We start from the raw sequence: 15,324 nt of genomic DNA, 5'->3' as shown, positions 1-15,324 counted from the left end.
GCTGACTGGCAAGCAAACGCCGGTCTTAGTCAGCGAATTTAATGGCACTGCAAGGAGTGTGTGGTTGTGCGAAACTGCCGAGCAAATGGGCCGAGTAATGTGTTCTCCCTGTTGTCATAATGCGTTAAATTATTTCACATTTAATTAACCTGTTTGCAGCATTAGCATCACTAACATGGACTTACATTGCGCGGAATTAATCATTGCTCTTCCCGAAGACACAATTTTCATGGCGAGGGGGGAGCATTGTTGTACTCGATCACAATTTACTGTGGCGTCTGGACAACGGTCTTGCTTGTCTGTCTTTTAGCTCGTGATGCATAATGCCCGCGTAGCTTTCCCATCGCGAATTAGCTTCGTGTAGTTACGGATACAGATTATTATTTATACACCAGGAAAAACATTGCAGCTGGCATGGCGTCTTGCTCGTGAACCTCGGTTAGGCAGTAATTAAGCGAAAAAGGCAATCTGCTATTTAAACGCTTCCTTTCAACCTGTCAAAGTTGAATCTAATTATCATTTATCTCCAGCACCGGTGCCTACACCGGCCTTTTGGCCTCGTTGTTTGCCCGCTGCCCATCTTCCGCATCTTGTTTTGAGTCACCATTGCCGAGCACGTTCGTTCAGTGTAAGAACCTAAACCTTTAGCAAACTTTCTTTATCAATGAGCCGCACTCAATTCGGCGGCCAACAAGCCCCTTCTTTCTGGGGGGACATCTTAACGATGACTATACGATTTTTGTCGCTTCTAGTCATTCCAGTCGCACATGCTACCGTGTCAAGGCTTTCCTTCGTATCGCTCCGCCGAAATCTTCCCAAACCACAGCCACCGGACTGTGGGCTCTGTACAGTATCGGGTCCAAACAAACGGTGAGTGTGTACGGCGCTGACGAGCTCTTATCAGTTTTTGGAAGCCTCGACCGTCGTTCGTTTGCATTGGGTTTTATGTTTCACCTATCGCTTCCGCCTCCTTCTACCAATATTGCGCCCCACCCGCCGCATCAACTCTCCGGTCTTGTCGGAGGATTTGGTTCACAGAGCTCAGGGCAAGAAGCGGGCCATTGCAGTTTGCTTCGAACCGTACCACAAAACCGATCACTCCAAAAACCTGTATGTGTGTGTGCTTGCGCTCGGTGACCCCGAACGAGGTCATCGGATGGTCGAGCCGGTACAGGCCCACCGGTGGTTGAAACTGGATTCCGACGTCCCTGACTCGATTCGTGAACCGCTTGCCGTGCGGCTGCCCACCACCAATTTACTCAACAGTGGGCCAATATTTCGTAAGATTTCGTTAGCGAGCTTTCGCTGAACCGTAACGGAGACCTCACCATCCGATCAGCTGTTTTCCAGTAGCAGCAGCCAGTACCGCACCATGGTAACATGGGGTTTCGGTGGGCCGTCGTTCTTCATCAGTTGGATGTTTTTTTGTTGTTGTGTTGTTGCCGTTATGGCTTTTGCTTCCTTCGGTTCTACCGCTTTCCGCGCGTTTTGGAATGATCGCCGACGGGACGGGTGTTAGGTTTGCTGCGTACTAGCGCGGCAGTCGCTCTCTGGATCTTTCGATTGTGGGAATTCCACTGAGCAGGGCTGTGAGCTGCCGCCCGAACCATTATTCAGCAACTTTACTGTGTGTTTATATGCACACTGCTCTCACGCACCCTCACACACACACCCAGACGCTACTGAGTCAGCACGGTGGGAAGGTTTTGTCCGATCGGATGGAAGATTCCAAACGTCTGCGGCGTAGTCTTTAGCACCACTAAACCACTTTGTTGCGCATCACTAAGCGCTGTGATGTTGTAGCGCCACATTGTTATGATCTCGTGCCCGAGAAACGGTATTTGCATTTGCGATAGTTGTAGAATTGTAGTTTAAAAATTCAAAAAAACCTTAATCTACCCGAGCACTTCGGCTCCGTTTTCCACAATGCCGCTCTGACAGTTCCTGTTGGTGCTGACTAATTGCAACCATCCAGTGAGCAGACGGGCGCAATCTTTCCGCCGCATCATTGTTTGTCTCGGCAGTTTTTGAGATGATGGGCAGAGAAATGGCCACGGCCATTCCGTTTTCCCCATAAGCCAGCGGATTGCTTTCTGCCTCAGCTACTCCACTCAGCTCACAAACACACACACACAGTTAATCGGAAAGGATACAGAACGGAAACGGAAAGGCAAGCGCTAAGCTGGTGTCCCTTTGTGTTGCCGGCGGAACCCTCTTCCCATCCGAAAGGGGGCACGCGAAATGGACAAAACAAAGCAGAAACGCATGTATATTTAATGAGACCCGCAGTTTTGCAGCGAAAAGCTTGCGCCCTTTCAGGCTGTGATGTCTTTGTGCCTGCCTGTGCCTGGTTGAGCGGGTTCTCTTCTTTCTTCTACCGGCTCGGTGGGAATAAATTTCCATCACTGAAGGGGACACTTTTGACCGGCGTGTACTGGAGCCGTAACAGATTAATGTACTCCATAATTTAAGAACACAGAGGCAGAATCAGTAGATATAAGTAGAAGAGTGTTTTAAGGCATCGAATCGGATTGTGAAGTAAAGCAATTTTGGGGAAACTCAAACACTCGCCCCCAAAGATCAAGGCTGTGAAGACGCAAGCCCATGAAACGCATCAATAAAACAACTCACGATCGCACCCGCCATAATCGATACGCCTTCATCATCCGCCGTTCACACCGTTACTTTGCTGCTCACGAAATTTTAACAAGGTGTCAATCTCCGCCTTTTGATTACGTTATCAGCTCGTCTCCGCCTCATACCGGCACCCGGGATGGAGTAATCGGTGTCAAAAGTCGTTGCATAACGAGGCCAAGAGTGAATCACCTTTGGTGCCTGGGATCGATTTTATGGCGCGCGCGTCGAGTACTTGGTGCTCCTTTGCTAGAGGCATGCCCTCAGTAGCGCCTACAGGGTGGAGAGTTGGTTCTAGCGCTGTGTCTTTTACCTTTAACTTTTACATCCCCAAAGCCACTAGGCAGAGGATGGTTTAGCGAGAGCGAGAGAGAGAGAGAGAGAGTGCAAGAGAGAGAGAGAGAGAGAAAGGTGCAAAGTTACATGCATAAATAACTACACGTAGCCGGCAAATGGAAGCTTCCCAACACAATTCCACCAAACGGGGGTGTCCCACACCCAGAGGGCCCTGTGTGTTGGTGTCCGCTGCACGTTTGTGTTGTGTTTGTGTGTGTGTGTGTGTGGCAATAAAGGACTGGCCATTTCGCTTGCCTATTTCGCCCGCCCGGTTACTATTTGTTTTTGTGTTCTGTTCCTCGACCTCCGTGAACAGAACGGGTGGCCATTTGGCACGGTACGGCAAATGGCCAACACTTTTGCTTGATGAATAATCAATAGAGCGTTCCGAAATTCGTTAAAGCGCGAGCGAGACGCAGGGCAGCAATGTCCGCTTCAGTTGTTATAAGAAAAATGAAGGAATGGTGCATCCTTCTTCTCCGCCTTCTCCGCCTTTCAAACTGTACACTAACTTGCTCCCATTGCGAATTCCGGTGTTGTAGCGCACCGTGACCGCTGTGTTGGCTGTGCTTGTGTTTTGGTCCTTCGAACCGGATGGAGTGAGTTATACACCTCCTGGGGGAGCTGGCGGAAAGATTTCGTGACATTATTTTGAAATCTAACCACCACCACGGAGGGTGGGTGGGATCCTGAGTTCTAGCCGTGCATGTTGTTACAATAATTGTATAATAATGATCACACTGTTTCTTCTTCTCTCCTTCCTTTCCCTTTTCAGACCAACCCGACCGCCCGGAACGTTAGGCAGTGCGCATCGAAGCGTAATGAAATGTCAATTGACCCACAACAAAAACTGAAAGTTGAGACACGTTACTTTAAAAAAAAACACTTACACACGCACGCTTCACTTTAAAATAGACAAGGTTAACGAAACCGGCTACCTGTCTCTGCAGTTAAAGCAAACGAACACAAACCCCAAACGCACAGTTTGCGCGATAATGAAGCCTTACAACAATCGAGTATAATATCGCGAACGGATTTGCTGCTGTGTGTTTTCCGTGTTGTGGTTGGTGTGGGGGTTTCTCATTTTTTTTTTTCGTGTTTCATTATGTCGCTTTAAATTGGCCCACCTGACGGGACCGGGGAAGGGGGGCGGGACCGGCGGGATCATACTAACAAGCCGCGCGCTGCCCAGAATAAAGAACCGCGCCAAAGGACGGAGCAGCGAATCGCAACCGACGACCGACGGAACACGGACCCGAGACCCAGAAGCGGCAGGAAAACCGCTAGCCGTCGCCAACCGAGAAGTCAATCAATTTGGATGCACACAGCCACACGCACACAGCGACACAAACAAACAAACCGAGACACTCGGCCGAATGCGGAAAGACGCAGCTCAACGACATCGCATCGACTGGCCTGAAGAAGCCAAACCAACCCCCGCTCCCGCGACAATCTCCCGGCACGGCATCGGCACGGAACACACAGCGTGTGCAGACGACGGACGGAGGTCGGAGACGACTTGTTGGTACAGGTGCACCCCGCACTGCTGCTCGGCCGGCCGGCACATCCCCACATCGGGCGGCCTGCCCTCCAAGTCCCCTCCCCCGGCACCCGGCTCTTCACCGTGCAAGAAGCAGCAAGAAACAAAAAAAACAGCATCAAGAATAATTCCGATCGGCAGCCGAACGCACGAACGAAACCAACCCCCAACTTTCCCACAACAGCCACCCCGTTGTGTACGGAGCAGCAACACCCCAGCGCGGGGTGGCGGTGCAACTAACCGCGCGGCCACGAACCGGCCACCGAACCGGTTCGGGAGCGCTTCGGCTTTCGTGCGTACACGACGGCACCGTGGCCCCGAACAAAACTTGCCTGCACTCGCCCGAAGCCGACCAGTCGGAAAGTTGCCTGCACGCGGTTCACAGACCCAGTTCGCCTGGCGCTCGCACACGCAAACGCCAGCTATTGGGGCGTACCAGCGAGATAGGGTGTCGCGTACTCGAGAACACAGACACAGCCGAGGAAAACAAGAGCAGCCAAAAGGGCGGCCAACACACAGCACAAAACAATCGCACGGATAGTCGCCGTTTTTTGTGTGTGTTTATGTGTGACCGTTTAGGTGTGTGTGTGCGCGTGTGTGACCGTACAAAGAGACCACAGAAAAGAAGCGTCCATGTGCAGTGCGGTGACGAATTTTTCGTGGTAGTGCAAAAAAAAGGGTAGCTCGGGAAAAAAAAACAGTGATCGAATCACGCCGGGAGCGATCATTGCAAGTGTTTGAAGTGAGCCGCAGAAAGGCAAAGAAGAGCAGCAGAACGTCTCATAACGATAATTTATGAGCCACAGTGGCGAGATCGTGCAGATACACATCTCCTGCCCCCCCTTTTCTTTCGTGGCCGGACGTGTGAGTTGCGTGCGAGTGAATTTATACGTGTGCCGTTTGACAAGCGCAGCAAGAGAAAAACCTCGACCGGTGGTTTGGGGAAAACATATTTTAAATCCACGAATATAAATAAGTGAATGTGTGTGTGTGTGTGTTTGTGTGCATTTTTTCTGCTATCCCGTCTTCTGACATACTGACGCAAAGGTGTAAAACGGGAGCAAGTGTGGCAGAAGAGCGCATTTAAGAGTTAGACCAACGGCGACGACGAACCAGTGCGTGGACACAGCAGCCGCCGTTGTTGTTCCTGCTCGTTGTCGCGCGTGGGAAAGGGCTTCGAACGGGTGGTCAAAGTGGTGCGATACTTGCGGGTACCTATACACACACCTTTGTGAGGGAATAAATTAGTGGAAAGGGGAGGTGGTTCCAACCGCGACCGGCCCTCGTTTGCTACGCTGATTTCCAAACACCCAAACCCGCGTGGAGCAATTACAAATAAGCCAACCCTTATTTGCTTGGCCAAGCTTAAACCCCCCCCAACAACGTGTGTCTATGGGTGTGTTAGTATGCTGTGTTTAATGTAACAGTGTGTGGTGCAGCTAATTCTTGTCGAACGACATTCTTTTACGTGTGCACGTGCCTGTATGTGTGTGTGTGTGTGTTAGACCGGTCGTTTAGAAGCAAAAGTTGCAAATTTCTTGAAGAAGTTCCCGTGCCCGTGCGATTCGCACCGTTGAAATAATAAACCATCGGGGAGGTGTGTTTGAATGTGCCCGGTGGGGAAACCGATGTAGCCGCGGTACCGCGACAAACAACCATGTGGCCAACCGTGTGCCCGTTGCCAGCCTGCAGCCATACTACTAGGGGCAGTGAAACGAACAACAACCGTGCACAATGTTAGCCATAGACTGTCTGGTTGGCGGTCTGCTGCTCAGCTCGATCGGCGTGAACATACTGGCGCTCGGTGCGTTCTGGGTGACGCCAAGTCTGCGCACCACCGCCAACCGGTTCGTGATCAACCTGCTGATAGTGAATCTCGTCTGCTGCATCATTCTCGGGCCGTCGCTGCTGCTGAACGCGTTCACCGGCAAGGCGGCGGTACCGACGCCACTGCCGTCCGCTGAGCTGCCGGCAGCGGCGGCCACACCGGCACTGTACGAGCCGACGACAGGGGGAGAGTATGGCAGTCCGGCGTACACGACAACGACCGTGGCACTGGCGTACCAGCAGCCCGGCTCCACGGTAGCCCAACCGAACCGGACGCGTATCGTGCGGTGCTCCAAAAATGGCACCATGGGCAGTGGGGACGATGGGCCGTCCAACTGTGATAGGGTGGAGGAGCAGAACGAGGACGAAGATGAGACGCCCTTCATACGGACGAGCCGGATACACCCGGGCCCGGGCGTGGATGCGCTACATCCCAACCTGACGCTCACGAAGATACGGTGCTGGGGCCTGGACCTGGTGGTGGCCCTGGGGGCCCTCTCCGTCCTGCTCGTCGTCGGGGACACCTGGTGCGCGATTACCGATCCGCTGCGCTACCACTCGCGCATTTCCGAGCTGAAGGCGTGGGCGTTCATCATCGCTAGCTGGGCGCTCGGCATCGCGTTCGGCATTGCGTCCGGGTTCCGGGGGGACCAGAAGTACGTGACGCTGTTCAAGAACCGGCTCACGGCGGAGGAGGTGGCCGCCATCGAATCTAGTCAGCTGGCCCGCAACCAGAGCGGGGCCGGGCCGGGCGAGGGCGGCCTGCCCGCCGGCGACCGGTTCATCCAGCATCTGAACATCTCGGAGGACCTGTACAACACGATCTTCTCGTACGCGTACTTCGTGATCGTCATACTGATCCCGTTCGCGCTCGTGTGCGCCATGTACTGGCGCATCTTTTCCGAGGCGCGCGAAAGCGGGCAGCGGATGCGACAGAACGGCTCCTCGCCGCTGCTGCAGAGTGCGCTGAATCTCGTGTCCGCCCAGAAGCAGTGCCATGCGGCCGACAGGCAGTCGATGCTGGAGCAGCAGCAGCAGCCGGCGCAGCAGCTGCATCAGCCGATTCAACCGATGCCGAGCATTCCGGAGCGGCCGGGCGAGAGCAGGGCCGATTGCTGCGACGGGCTGACGATGAAGATCGACAAGCAGATCCACTACGAGGACGAAACGATCACGATCAGCAGCATACCGCACCATCACCATCAGCCGCGCGACTCGTGCCTAAAGCCGCTGCTGCAGCAGTCGCCCGCCCCGACGCCAACGCACAAACCGATCCAGCAGCAGCTCGATGCGTCCCTCGAGCGGCCCGATCGCAGCCCGCAGGTGGTGCAGATCGCCACGCCAACGTCCGGCGTGGCGGCCTCGCTGCCCAGCGTGCTCAAGTCGCCGCTGCGGCCCGACCGCAACCACAACAGTATTCCGATGCACCAGCAGCTCCCGGCGGAGGGCAGTGCGAGCGGGCCGATACCGACCCACTCGAGCCCGCCGCCGGCCGCATCGGCTGGTCTGGGGAAGGTGCGGCGCAATCACAGCGCCGGCCGGCTGGTAAGCTTCTGCCAGGAGGAGCCGGCCGAGCTGCCGGTCGCCGGCCTGCGGCAGGTCCATTCGACGCCCAACTTCCAGAAGTACAGTGGCGGCGAGTTCGAGAGCCTCGGCACGCACCACATCCTGTCGCTGCCGGCCGTGCACGTGCCGCCGAAGGCGCTCAGCTACATGACCTCGATCCGGCACCGGCTGTCGAACGCGTCCTCCCTGTTCAAGTACCGGGAGGAGTCGCGCGCCGCCCGCATCAGCATCCTGGTGATCATCATGTTTCTGGTGTCGTACCTGCCGTACGGCATACTGGTGCTGATGCAGGGCCACGTCGACCTAATCATCGTGTCCGACCAGGCGCTGCTCGCGATCTTTACCGTGGTGATCGCGAACCTCAGCTCACCGTTCATCTTCGCCTACCGGAACAAGCGCGTGCGGCGGGGCGTGAAGCGCCTGCTCGGCATCGACAAGAAGACGAACGAGCGGCTCCAGAAGCTGACCACGAGCAACACGCACTACAACAACCATCCGCCGGGGCAGCATCAGCCGCAGCAGCAGCAGCCGCAGCAGCACGGCAATTACGGTGCCAACATTACGCTGGCCAACGCGGTCGGGCAGGAGGAGGAGCTGCCGGAGGTGATCGCGCACAAGTCCGCGCACAAGGTGCGCATCGCCGGCAGCCAGGGCGCCGGCGGGCTGACGCGCAGCAATAGTTCGTGCAAGTATCTCACGCCAAATCACGCGGCGGCCGTGGCCGTGGCGAACGGGTACATCGTCGAGTTCGAGCGGTACCCCTCCGACGAGCTCAATAGTCTCTGCATCCAGAAGAAATCGATACTGAAACGGGTCTGTGATAGTTCGCGTAAGTGGGGCTGCAACTTTGCCACCAATTCCTGCACCAGCAACGACGAGCAGACGGAGGTGTAGCTGTAAGCGGAACTGCTGATCTAAGGGAATGGGAGGGCGAGAGTGACAGACAGGGGGAGGGGGGCCTTTAGGGTTAGGGTTTGTTTTTGCTGCGCACGATGCCAAAAAGCCAAAAAGCGCTGAAAGTGCATCACTGAGAGCCTGAGAGGTGGGAGTGTTCCTTTCCATTTCATCCGTATTCCATTACATTATTTATTTACTGCCTTCCAATCACTTTGACAACTTACCTGCCCAGCAGTGACACTATTTTACAATACGCTCTAGCTTATTTATTGGTTGCATTGGACAAAACAAACAAAAAACTGCTGACGTCTCTCTAGGCGGCACGTGCTACGACGTGTTTGCCATCGCAACAGCCCGACGAACCCGACCAACCATCATGCTGAGACATTCTTGCGCATTTCTGATGCACCAACAGCAACAGACAATCCGGCAGGTACGTGGTGCTCCAACACCACGTGGTGAAACCGGTGGGCTTGGGTTTGATTCCCACTTTTTGCCATGCGCGGACACCCCGGTTCGGGTGTCCTTTTTCTTGTTTTAAAATATTCGCCCTGTTGGTTGCTGGTAGAACAACAAACACAAACGTTTTGCAAAGCGTCACTGTCATTCGACTCATCCACCACGCGCTGCAGAAGCGCAAGGGAGGGGCGCAAGGGGGTGCGTTTGACCGCGTGTACGTAATGTGCACGGCTGGCACAAAACAAAATGATACAGTCCGTGCGAGCGTGTGTGTGTGTGTACGGAAGCCGGCCTCGGGCTGGAAACCGGCCAGTTCTCACGTTGTCAAACCACACTGGCACTGGCTGGCGTAATGTAGGCAGGCGCCGGTGGTCGGCCATGTGTAGTAGCTCCCAGCGCGTAGCTCACATCACACGACACGTGGGGATTAAAATAGGACATTGGGACCGTGGACACCGCGATTAGAACGGTGCGGCTAGAAGCGTATGCTTTTTAGTAGCCCGCACCACGTTGCGTACACGGTGCGCGGGCTTGGTGACGCAGCGCGACACCACACTAGACGTAACAGGAAAGCCGAAAATATTACACGTCCAGGTTAAAGAAACAAAGATAGAGAGAGAGAGAGAGAGAGAGAGAGAGAGAGAGAGAGAGAAATAGAGAGAATCAAATGGTGCCATTTCCTCACATCTTAAATTGCTGACGTGCATTTAAATGGTGAACAGATCGCAAGCTTAAGGGAGTTAATACAATACGGCATCAGCGAATGTTATTAGAACGATGACCGTTTCGATTGTAACGCGGTGTGTTTCCTTTATGCCAAAGCCGTTTTCGAGCCAGTCCGTGCTCAGCTTTTAGTCCTTCCGACTGGCCACACTCTGCCTCATGCATGATAAACACGTTAAAGCAAAGGCTGACCTGCGATAAATGGTCCGACTTCATTAGCACACAGCGATCAGCGCACGAGAGAGCGAGGGGTGTTACGATTTTCCCATTGCAAGTAATGAGTTCTTTGTCCCGCTTCTTTTTTTTCTGGAGTGGGGGCTAGTGAATAGAGCGGCTAATTAGTGGCCGGTATCACTAAGTGGAATTCGAGTTGATTTCATTACCCAAAGTGACCGGTTTTTGTTCGACTACCGGCACTTGTTTTAGGAGCGTTTTTCCATCCAAAATCGATGAGTGGCTGTTTGTAGCTGTACGGAGGCTAAATACGTAAAGTAGTATCGCTACCCGATAGAGGTTCGTTTAGATTTTATTGATTGGTTAGTTGTAGTAGTGTGTACGAGCACATCGTACCTCATGTTTAAAAGCATTTTTTTTTAATGTGCCTTTCCATAATGGTGACTTTTAAAAATAGCATTTACTACACGCAGTCTCAACTGAAATGTTGTGTCGCTTCCCCTTCAAACTCGTCCTTTACTGCCCCGTCCATCAGGTTCGCACCAATCACAACACTTCCGCTCCCCGCCCCACCGAAAACTGCTAAATGGAAAACTTCGTCTTCGTCCCGTGGGTGGACACCGCAATTCCAATTCCGGTGCTCAAGGCGCTATTGCTAAACGCCAGCCAGCCAGCCTGCCACCCACTCACCCGCAGTTGCGCCCCGTTCGCGCTGGAGTCGTTCATGCGTGCCATCTAGCATCTTGATTACTGGTGACAGGTAGCAACCTCCACTCCACGCCGAACGCATGCCGCATGAACACCCAACACACGCTGGTGCTGTCGAAGAGGATAACCTTATTGTCCTGTCGTTTCGGGTCGTTTCCGGCTGATCCTCTTGGCCCTTTCCGCCCTTGGCCGGTGGGGGCATGGGGGAGCACGTGCGAAAGGATGTCCGCGCTGGGTGGGCTTTTCGTCGGATGTCTATTTTTGGTGCGGGCTGACGCGGCACGGACGGGAATAAAAACACTCGTGTGCAGATAATAATTCATCACAGTCGATCGAGAGTCAAGAATCGATTATCGATCGGCTTTGGGATACGCGCACACAAACGTGCATACCGTTGGAGAAAGGTTTTTTGTTTTTATTGGAAAGGATCCATTTACGATGGAGCATGGTTAATGTGCCTTTAATATGTTTCTAATTTGTGTCCTCCATCGGTTCGGATCGCTGGTGACGCAACGCTTGACAGTGTGGTTCGCTTGTTTGCTCAACTTTGACGTCATCGTATGTTGCATATGCAATCTTCAAAATGACTCTCTAAACAATACATGACGCAACCAATATGACCAATGACTCCGGAATGATGATAACTTCCCACCGAAAGACGCTTCCCGTACACCCATCATCCTTTATCCTACCCGCCCTCTCCCAGCTCTCAGTGACAGAGTGGTTAGGTATTGATTGGTTTTAACGTAACAAAGAATGCTTCAGTTTTCATGCTGCAAGTCATCGCTGCAGAGTTCGGTTAAGAAGGGTCGGTTAAGAAGTGCAAAACAAACCAAACCATAAGCTCTAAATTATTACTATTTAGCAGTGGGCAGATGGCATATAGCATAAGCAAAAGGCCGAATGTACATGTAAACGTGACGGGAAATTTAGTCGAAGCTAACAAAACACAAACAAATCCCTTTAGTTAATAAGTATGTGTATATGAATGTACATGTGTTTCTGTGCGTGTGTGTGTGTCTGTGTCTGCGTTTGTATGATAGAAGGAGGATCGGAGGACCGATACCTGAAGGGTTTCCGTTTTCTACACCGTATCCCTAGTTTTACTTCAAACTGACTGGTAATAATGCTTTAAACCCATGCAACCTACACGACATGAACACTAGAAGAAGAAGAAGAAGAGGAGAAAAAAACAATCGTTTAGAAATTATTCTTTAGCCTAAGAGAGCGGTTAGACAAACGCTCAACTCACTGCGGTAGAAAACAAACAAGCGAGCTAATGGTAAGCATTAAGCGATGGAAGGGCAAAGCAGCAAGCATCCCTTAGCAGCAGAATCTAGGAGCAAAATCAATTAATCGTACTGGTGCTTTGTGCGGTCACAAGAAAGAATTAAAAAAACATAGGACAAAAGCTAAAGCCACAAGAGCCACGCGCCTTTCGAACACGCCCATATAACAAAGTTACCAAATAATGATGGCTCTTCCATGATGCTCCACCTCCAGCGTTGGCTGGAGTGTGACTATTGCTGCCGTTTTTGTTTCCGATGTGCGTGTGTATATGTGTGAAAGATCGAGCAAAAAAAAAAAGGTGCGTAATATGATAACAGGGTAACACAAGGTCGGGTGAAAAGCGAAAAGGATCTTTTAAAACTACGATGGAAGAGAATTATTTTTGCTACAAAACATTCTATTTCTAAACTAACTAAAACAAAACAAAACAAAAAAAAATGCTGCAAATATTTTAAATGAACCGCCAGTTAACTCTCTACCTAATAGGAGTGCTTATAGGGCATACACACACACACGCTCACAGATATGAGTCACGAAACAAAAAATCAAACAAACAAAGTAAGCAGCCTTGTGCTCACACAAAGCGTGTCCCTTACATTGTAACCTACTCGACAGCACGAGTACTCCAAAAACGCTGAGCTTGCTATAGCTTCCCGCGGTCGCGAGGACGGTGTTATTCTAACAATTAGTCAAAAAATCGAGGGCATTCAAATAGAGTTCCACCTTAAAACGCTCGCCTGGAGAAGAGTTAGTCACGCAGCTACACAGCACACCTAAAACCCCCCCTGCCGCTGAAGATGGAGAGCAGCAACCGCGCATAGTTAGAGCTATTTAGAGGCGGAAGGAGCGGCGAAACACCTTCAATCAAAGGGAAACGATGTTTGAAGTGTGTGCTTTAACATGACGAGGGCTTACCACACGGGGGCAGTCAGGTGTGTGTGTGTGTGTGTGTGTGTTTGGGCTTTAAAAGAAATGGTGAGTGTGAAACCACTCGCCCGTGCCATTGGATATTGGAAGTATTGATATTAGAATGACACCAAACACACACGTACACTCTTTCGCTCTATCCCTGTTATCGCTGGTAGCACTGCTAGGGTAAAACTATAAAACACGAAAAAAAAAGAACAGCAATTGACCAAATTAAATGAATCGCTTCACTTCACGCTCCCAATGCCAGTGCACCATTGCAACCAACGCGCTTGAAATCAGTTCACAAAACAAAGAAACCCATAACCAGTTGATATCGGTTTGTTTTTATCCACCCATCCAACTCTACTCCATCCTACTTTCGCGTGCCATTGACCCTTTGGGGGGGTATCCCCGTGGTGCGGTGGTTAACCGAACCAACCACCGACATGCCAATCGATCCCCAGAACCGGTGGCTGTGAAGAAGCCTGCTGCATGCGCGCCCAAACCGAGCAGGACGCAATGTGCACATGCATTGCAACACCGGTGCAGCTTCTGCACCGCATGCCGGCCATTGTTGCTGCTGAACAGGTTTTTTCCCTGTGATCGCGCTGATTCTACGTACGTGTGTGTGTGTGTGTGTGTGTGTGTGTGTGTGTGTGTGTGTGTGACTTTTGCCAATATGCAACTAGAACGAAGGGCACACAGCACACATGTACCGTACCAGCAGTACAAGCGGGCCACGGTGAACATCAAGAGCGCGGCCATCGCGAGTACTTGTGTGCATGTTTTGCCACCTATCGTACCCCCCTTGCCGCGTACCTCCCACTGAAGGTCGTCCGTGAGGGTGTGCAACCAGGGCTTTTGGAGGTGGGGCACTAGAAAAGGGAAAGTAAATCGTTGCAAACTAGTACGAGCTGCTACTAACACCAGCGCTGGAGCATAACTGAAGAGCAAAACACACAGCTGCATGCACTTAACTCTATTGCGCATGGTGCGGCCGAAGGTGCTGACAGGAATCTCAACTGACAACAGCACCTGCACGAAGCAACCGCTTGATACAGCGCTCACAATACGCACGCGGTGTTCTTGCTGTGACGCACAAACGGGCAGGGAGCTCCAATGTAGGAAGCGATTTGATCGAGCCACTGCGGGTTCCACCTTAGTCCTTATTCAGGGTTCTCACTTACACGCACACACACACACACATACAACACACATAACAAAGACGAAACATTAGCCAATTCGGGTCGTGTGAGGGACGAATTGATAGGTATCTCACAAGAAGAGTGGAGAGTTTTATTTATTTAAGTAGCTCTAGTAACCCTCCCCACAAGAATGCACTAAGATAGACAAATTATGGGTGTGTGTGTGTGTGTGTGTGTGTGTGTGTGTGTGTGTGTGTGTGTGTGAGAAATAGAGCGAGACAGAAAGAGGAAGAGGGGGTTCAAAAACCATGGCCACACGCACCACGGCACCAGCGGCGTATACCATTGCAGTGGGTTAAGGTTTGGCTACATACACACACACACACACTCTTATTACCTTAACAAAGCAAAACTGTTTTACGTGTTTAAGCAAACAAGATAAGTGTTTAGTGAAGCGATAATGCGCGATCGTTACTGTAAGTGTATAAAGCTCTATTAGGTGTACTGCGCAGACGAAGGTGCAGAAGGTGAAGGACGTGCTGTAGAAGAAAACAGTCAGGGGAAGCAGACAGGATAGGAGCAAAAAGAGACAGAGACTAAACAAAACAAAAAAACAAAAGAATGCGATACTAAAATCAAAGAATCGAAATGTTGAGTAGTTTTATGCTCGGAAAAAAAGAAGCTGTTATGAAAAGAAAATTTCAATAAACAAACAAACAGATATTGAAGAACGAGAAAAAAACATGATATAAAAATATATGAAGAAAACAAAAATCACACACCACTAATTGAAGTAATAAAAGTCAAATGCTATGCAAAATGTAATATGTGCCGCAATGTTTTACGCTTACGCGTAGAAGGATTGTACATAGTGTGGAAAGAAAAATGGGAGAAACATTTGGTCGTACACATAAGTACACGTAAGTATTTTTGTCCGCCAACGTAGTTGCATTTATCACACTTTTAGGAGGTGCCGAATTGCAAAAGATCGCACGAATAGGCGCACGATCGGCTCGTATTTCGTCAATTTTATTTCAACACACTTTGTGAAACATTGTCGCTTTTTAGTTTGACGGTGATGAAGAGTTCATTGCAGCCTAAAATAACATAAAACAT

At 51.3% G+C, this 15,324-nt stretch overlaps 1 protein-coding gene across 5 annotated transcripts in view; it reads left to right on the top strand.

The window, feature by feature from the left end:
- The window catches only part of LOC121587771, a 68,261-nt gene extending 53,383 nt beyond the window's left edge, over positions 1-14,878 (top strand). For all 5 annotated transcript variants that reach the window (XM_041904880.1, XM_041904882.1, XM_041904883.1 and 2 more), the window contains exon 4: positions 3,746-14,878. In XM_041904880.1, the coding sequence (XP_041760814.1) occupies positions 6,245-8,797 (2,553 nt within the window). In that variant the 5' untranslated portion in view covers positions 3,746-6,244 and the 3' untranslated portion in view covers positions 8,798-14,878. The remainder of the gene's footprint in view (positions 1-3,745) is intronic.
- Positions 14,879-15,324: the final 446 nt, after the last annotated feature.

Source organism: Anopheles merus, chromosome 2R (assembly GCF_017562075.2).
Source record: "Anopheles merus strain MAF chromosome 2R, AmerM5.1, whole genome shotgun sequence".
Taxonomy (NCBI): Eukaryota; Metazoa; Arthropoda; class Insecta; order Diptera; family Culicidae; genus Anopheles; species Anopheles merus.
Note: the sequence above shows the minus strand (reverse complement) of the source record. Positions and strands in the feature narration are given on the sequence as shown.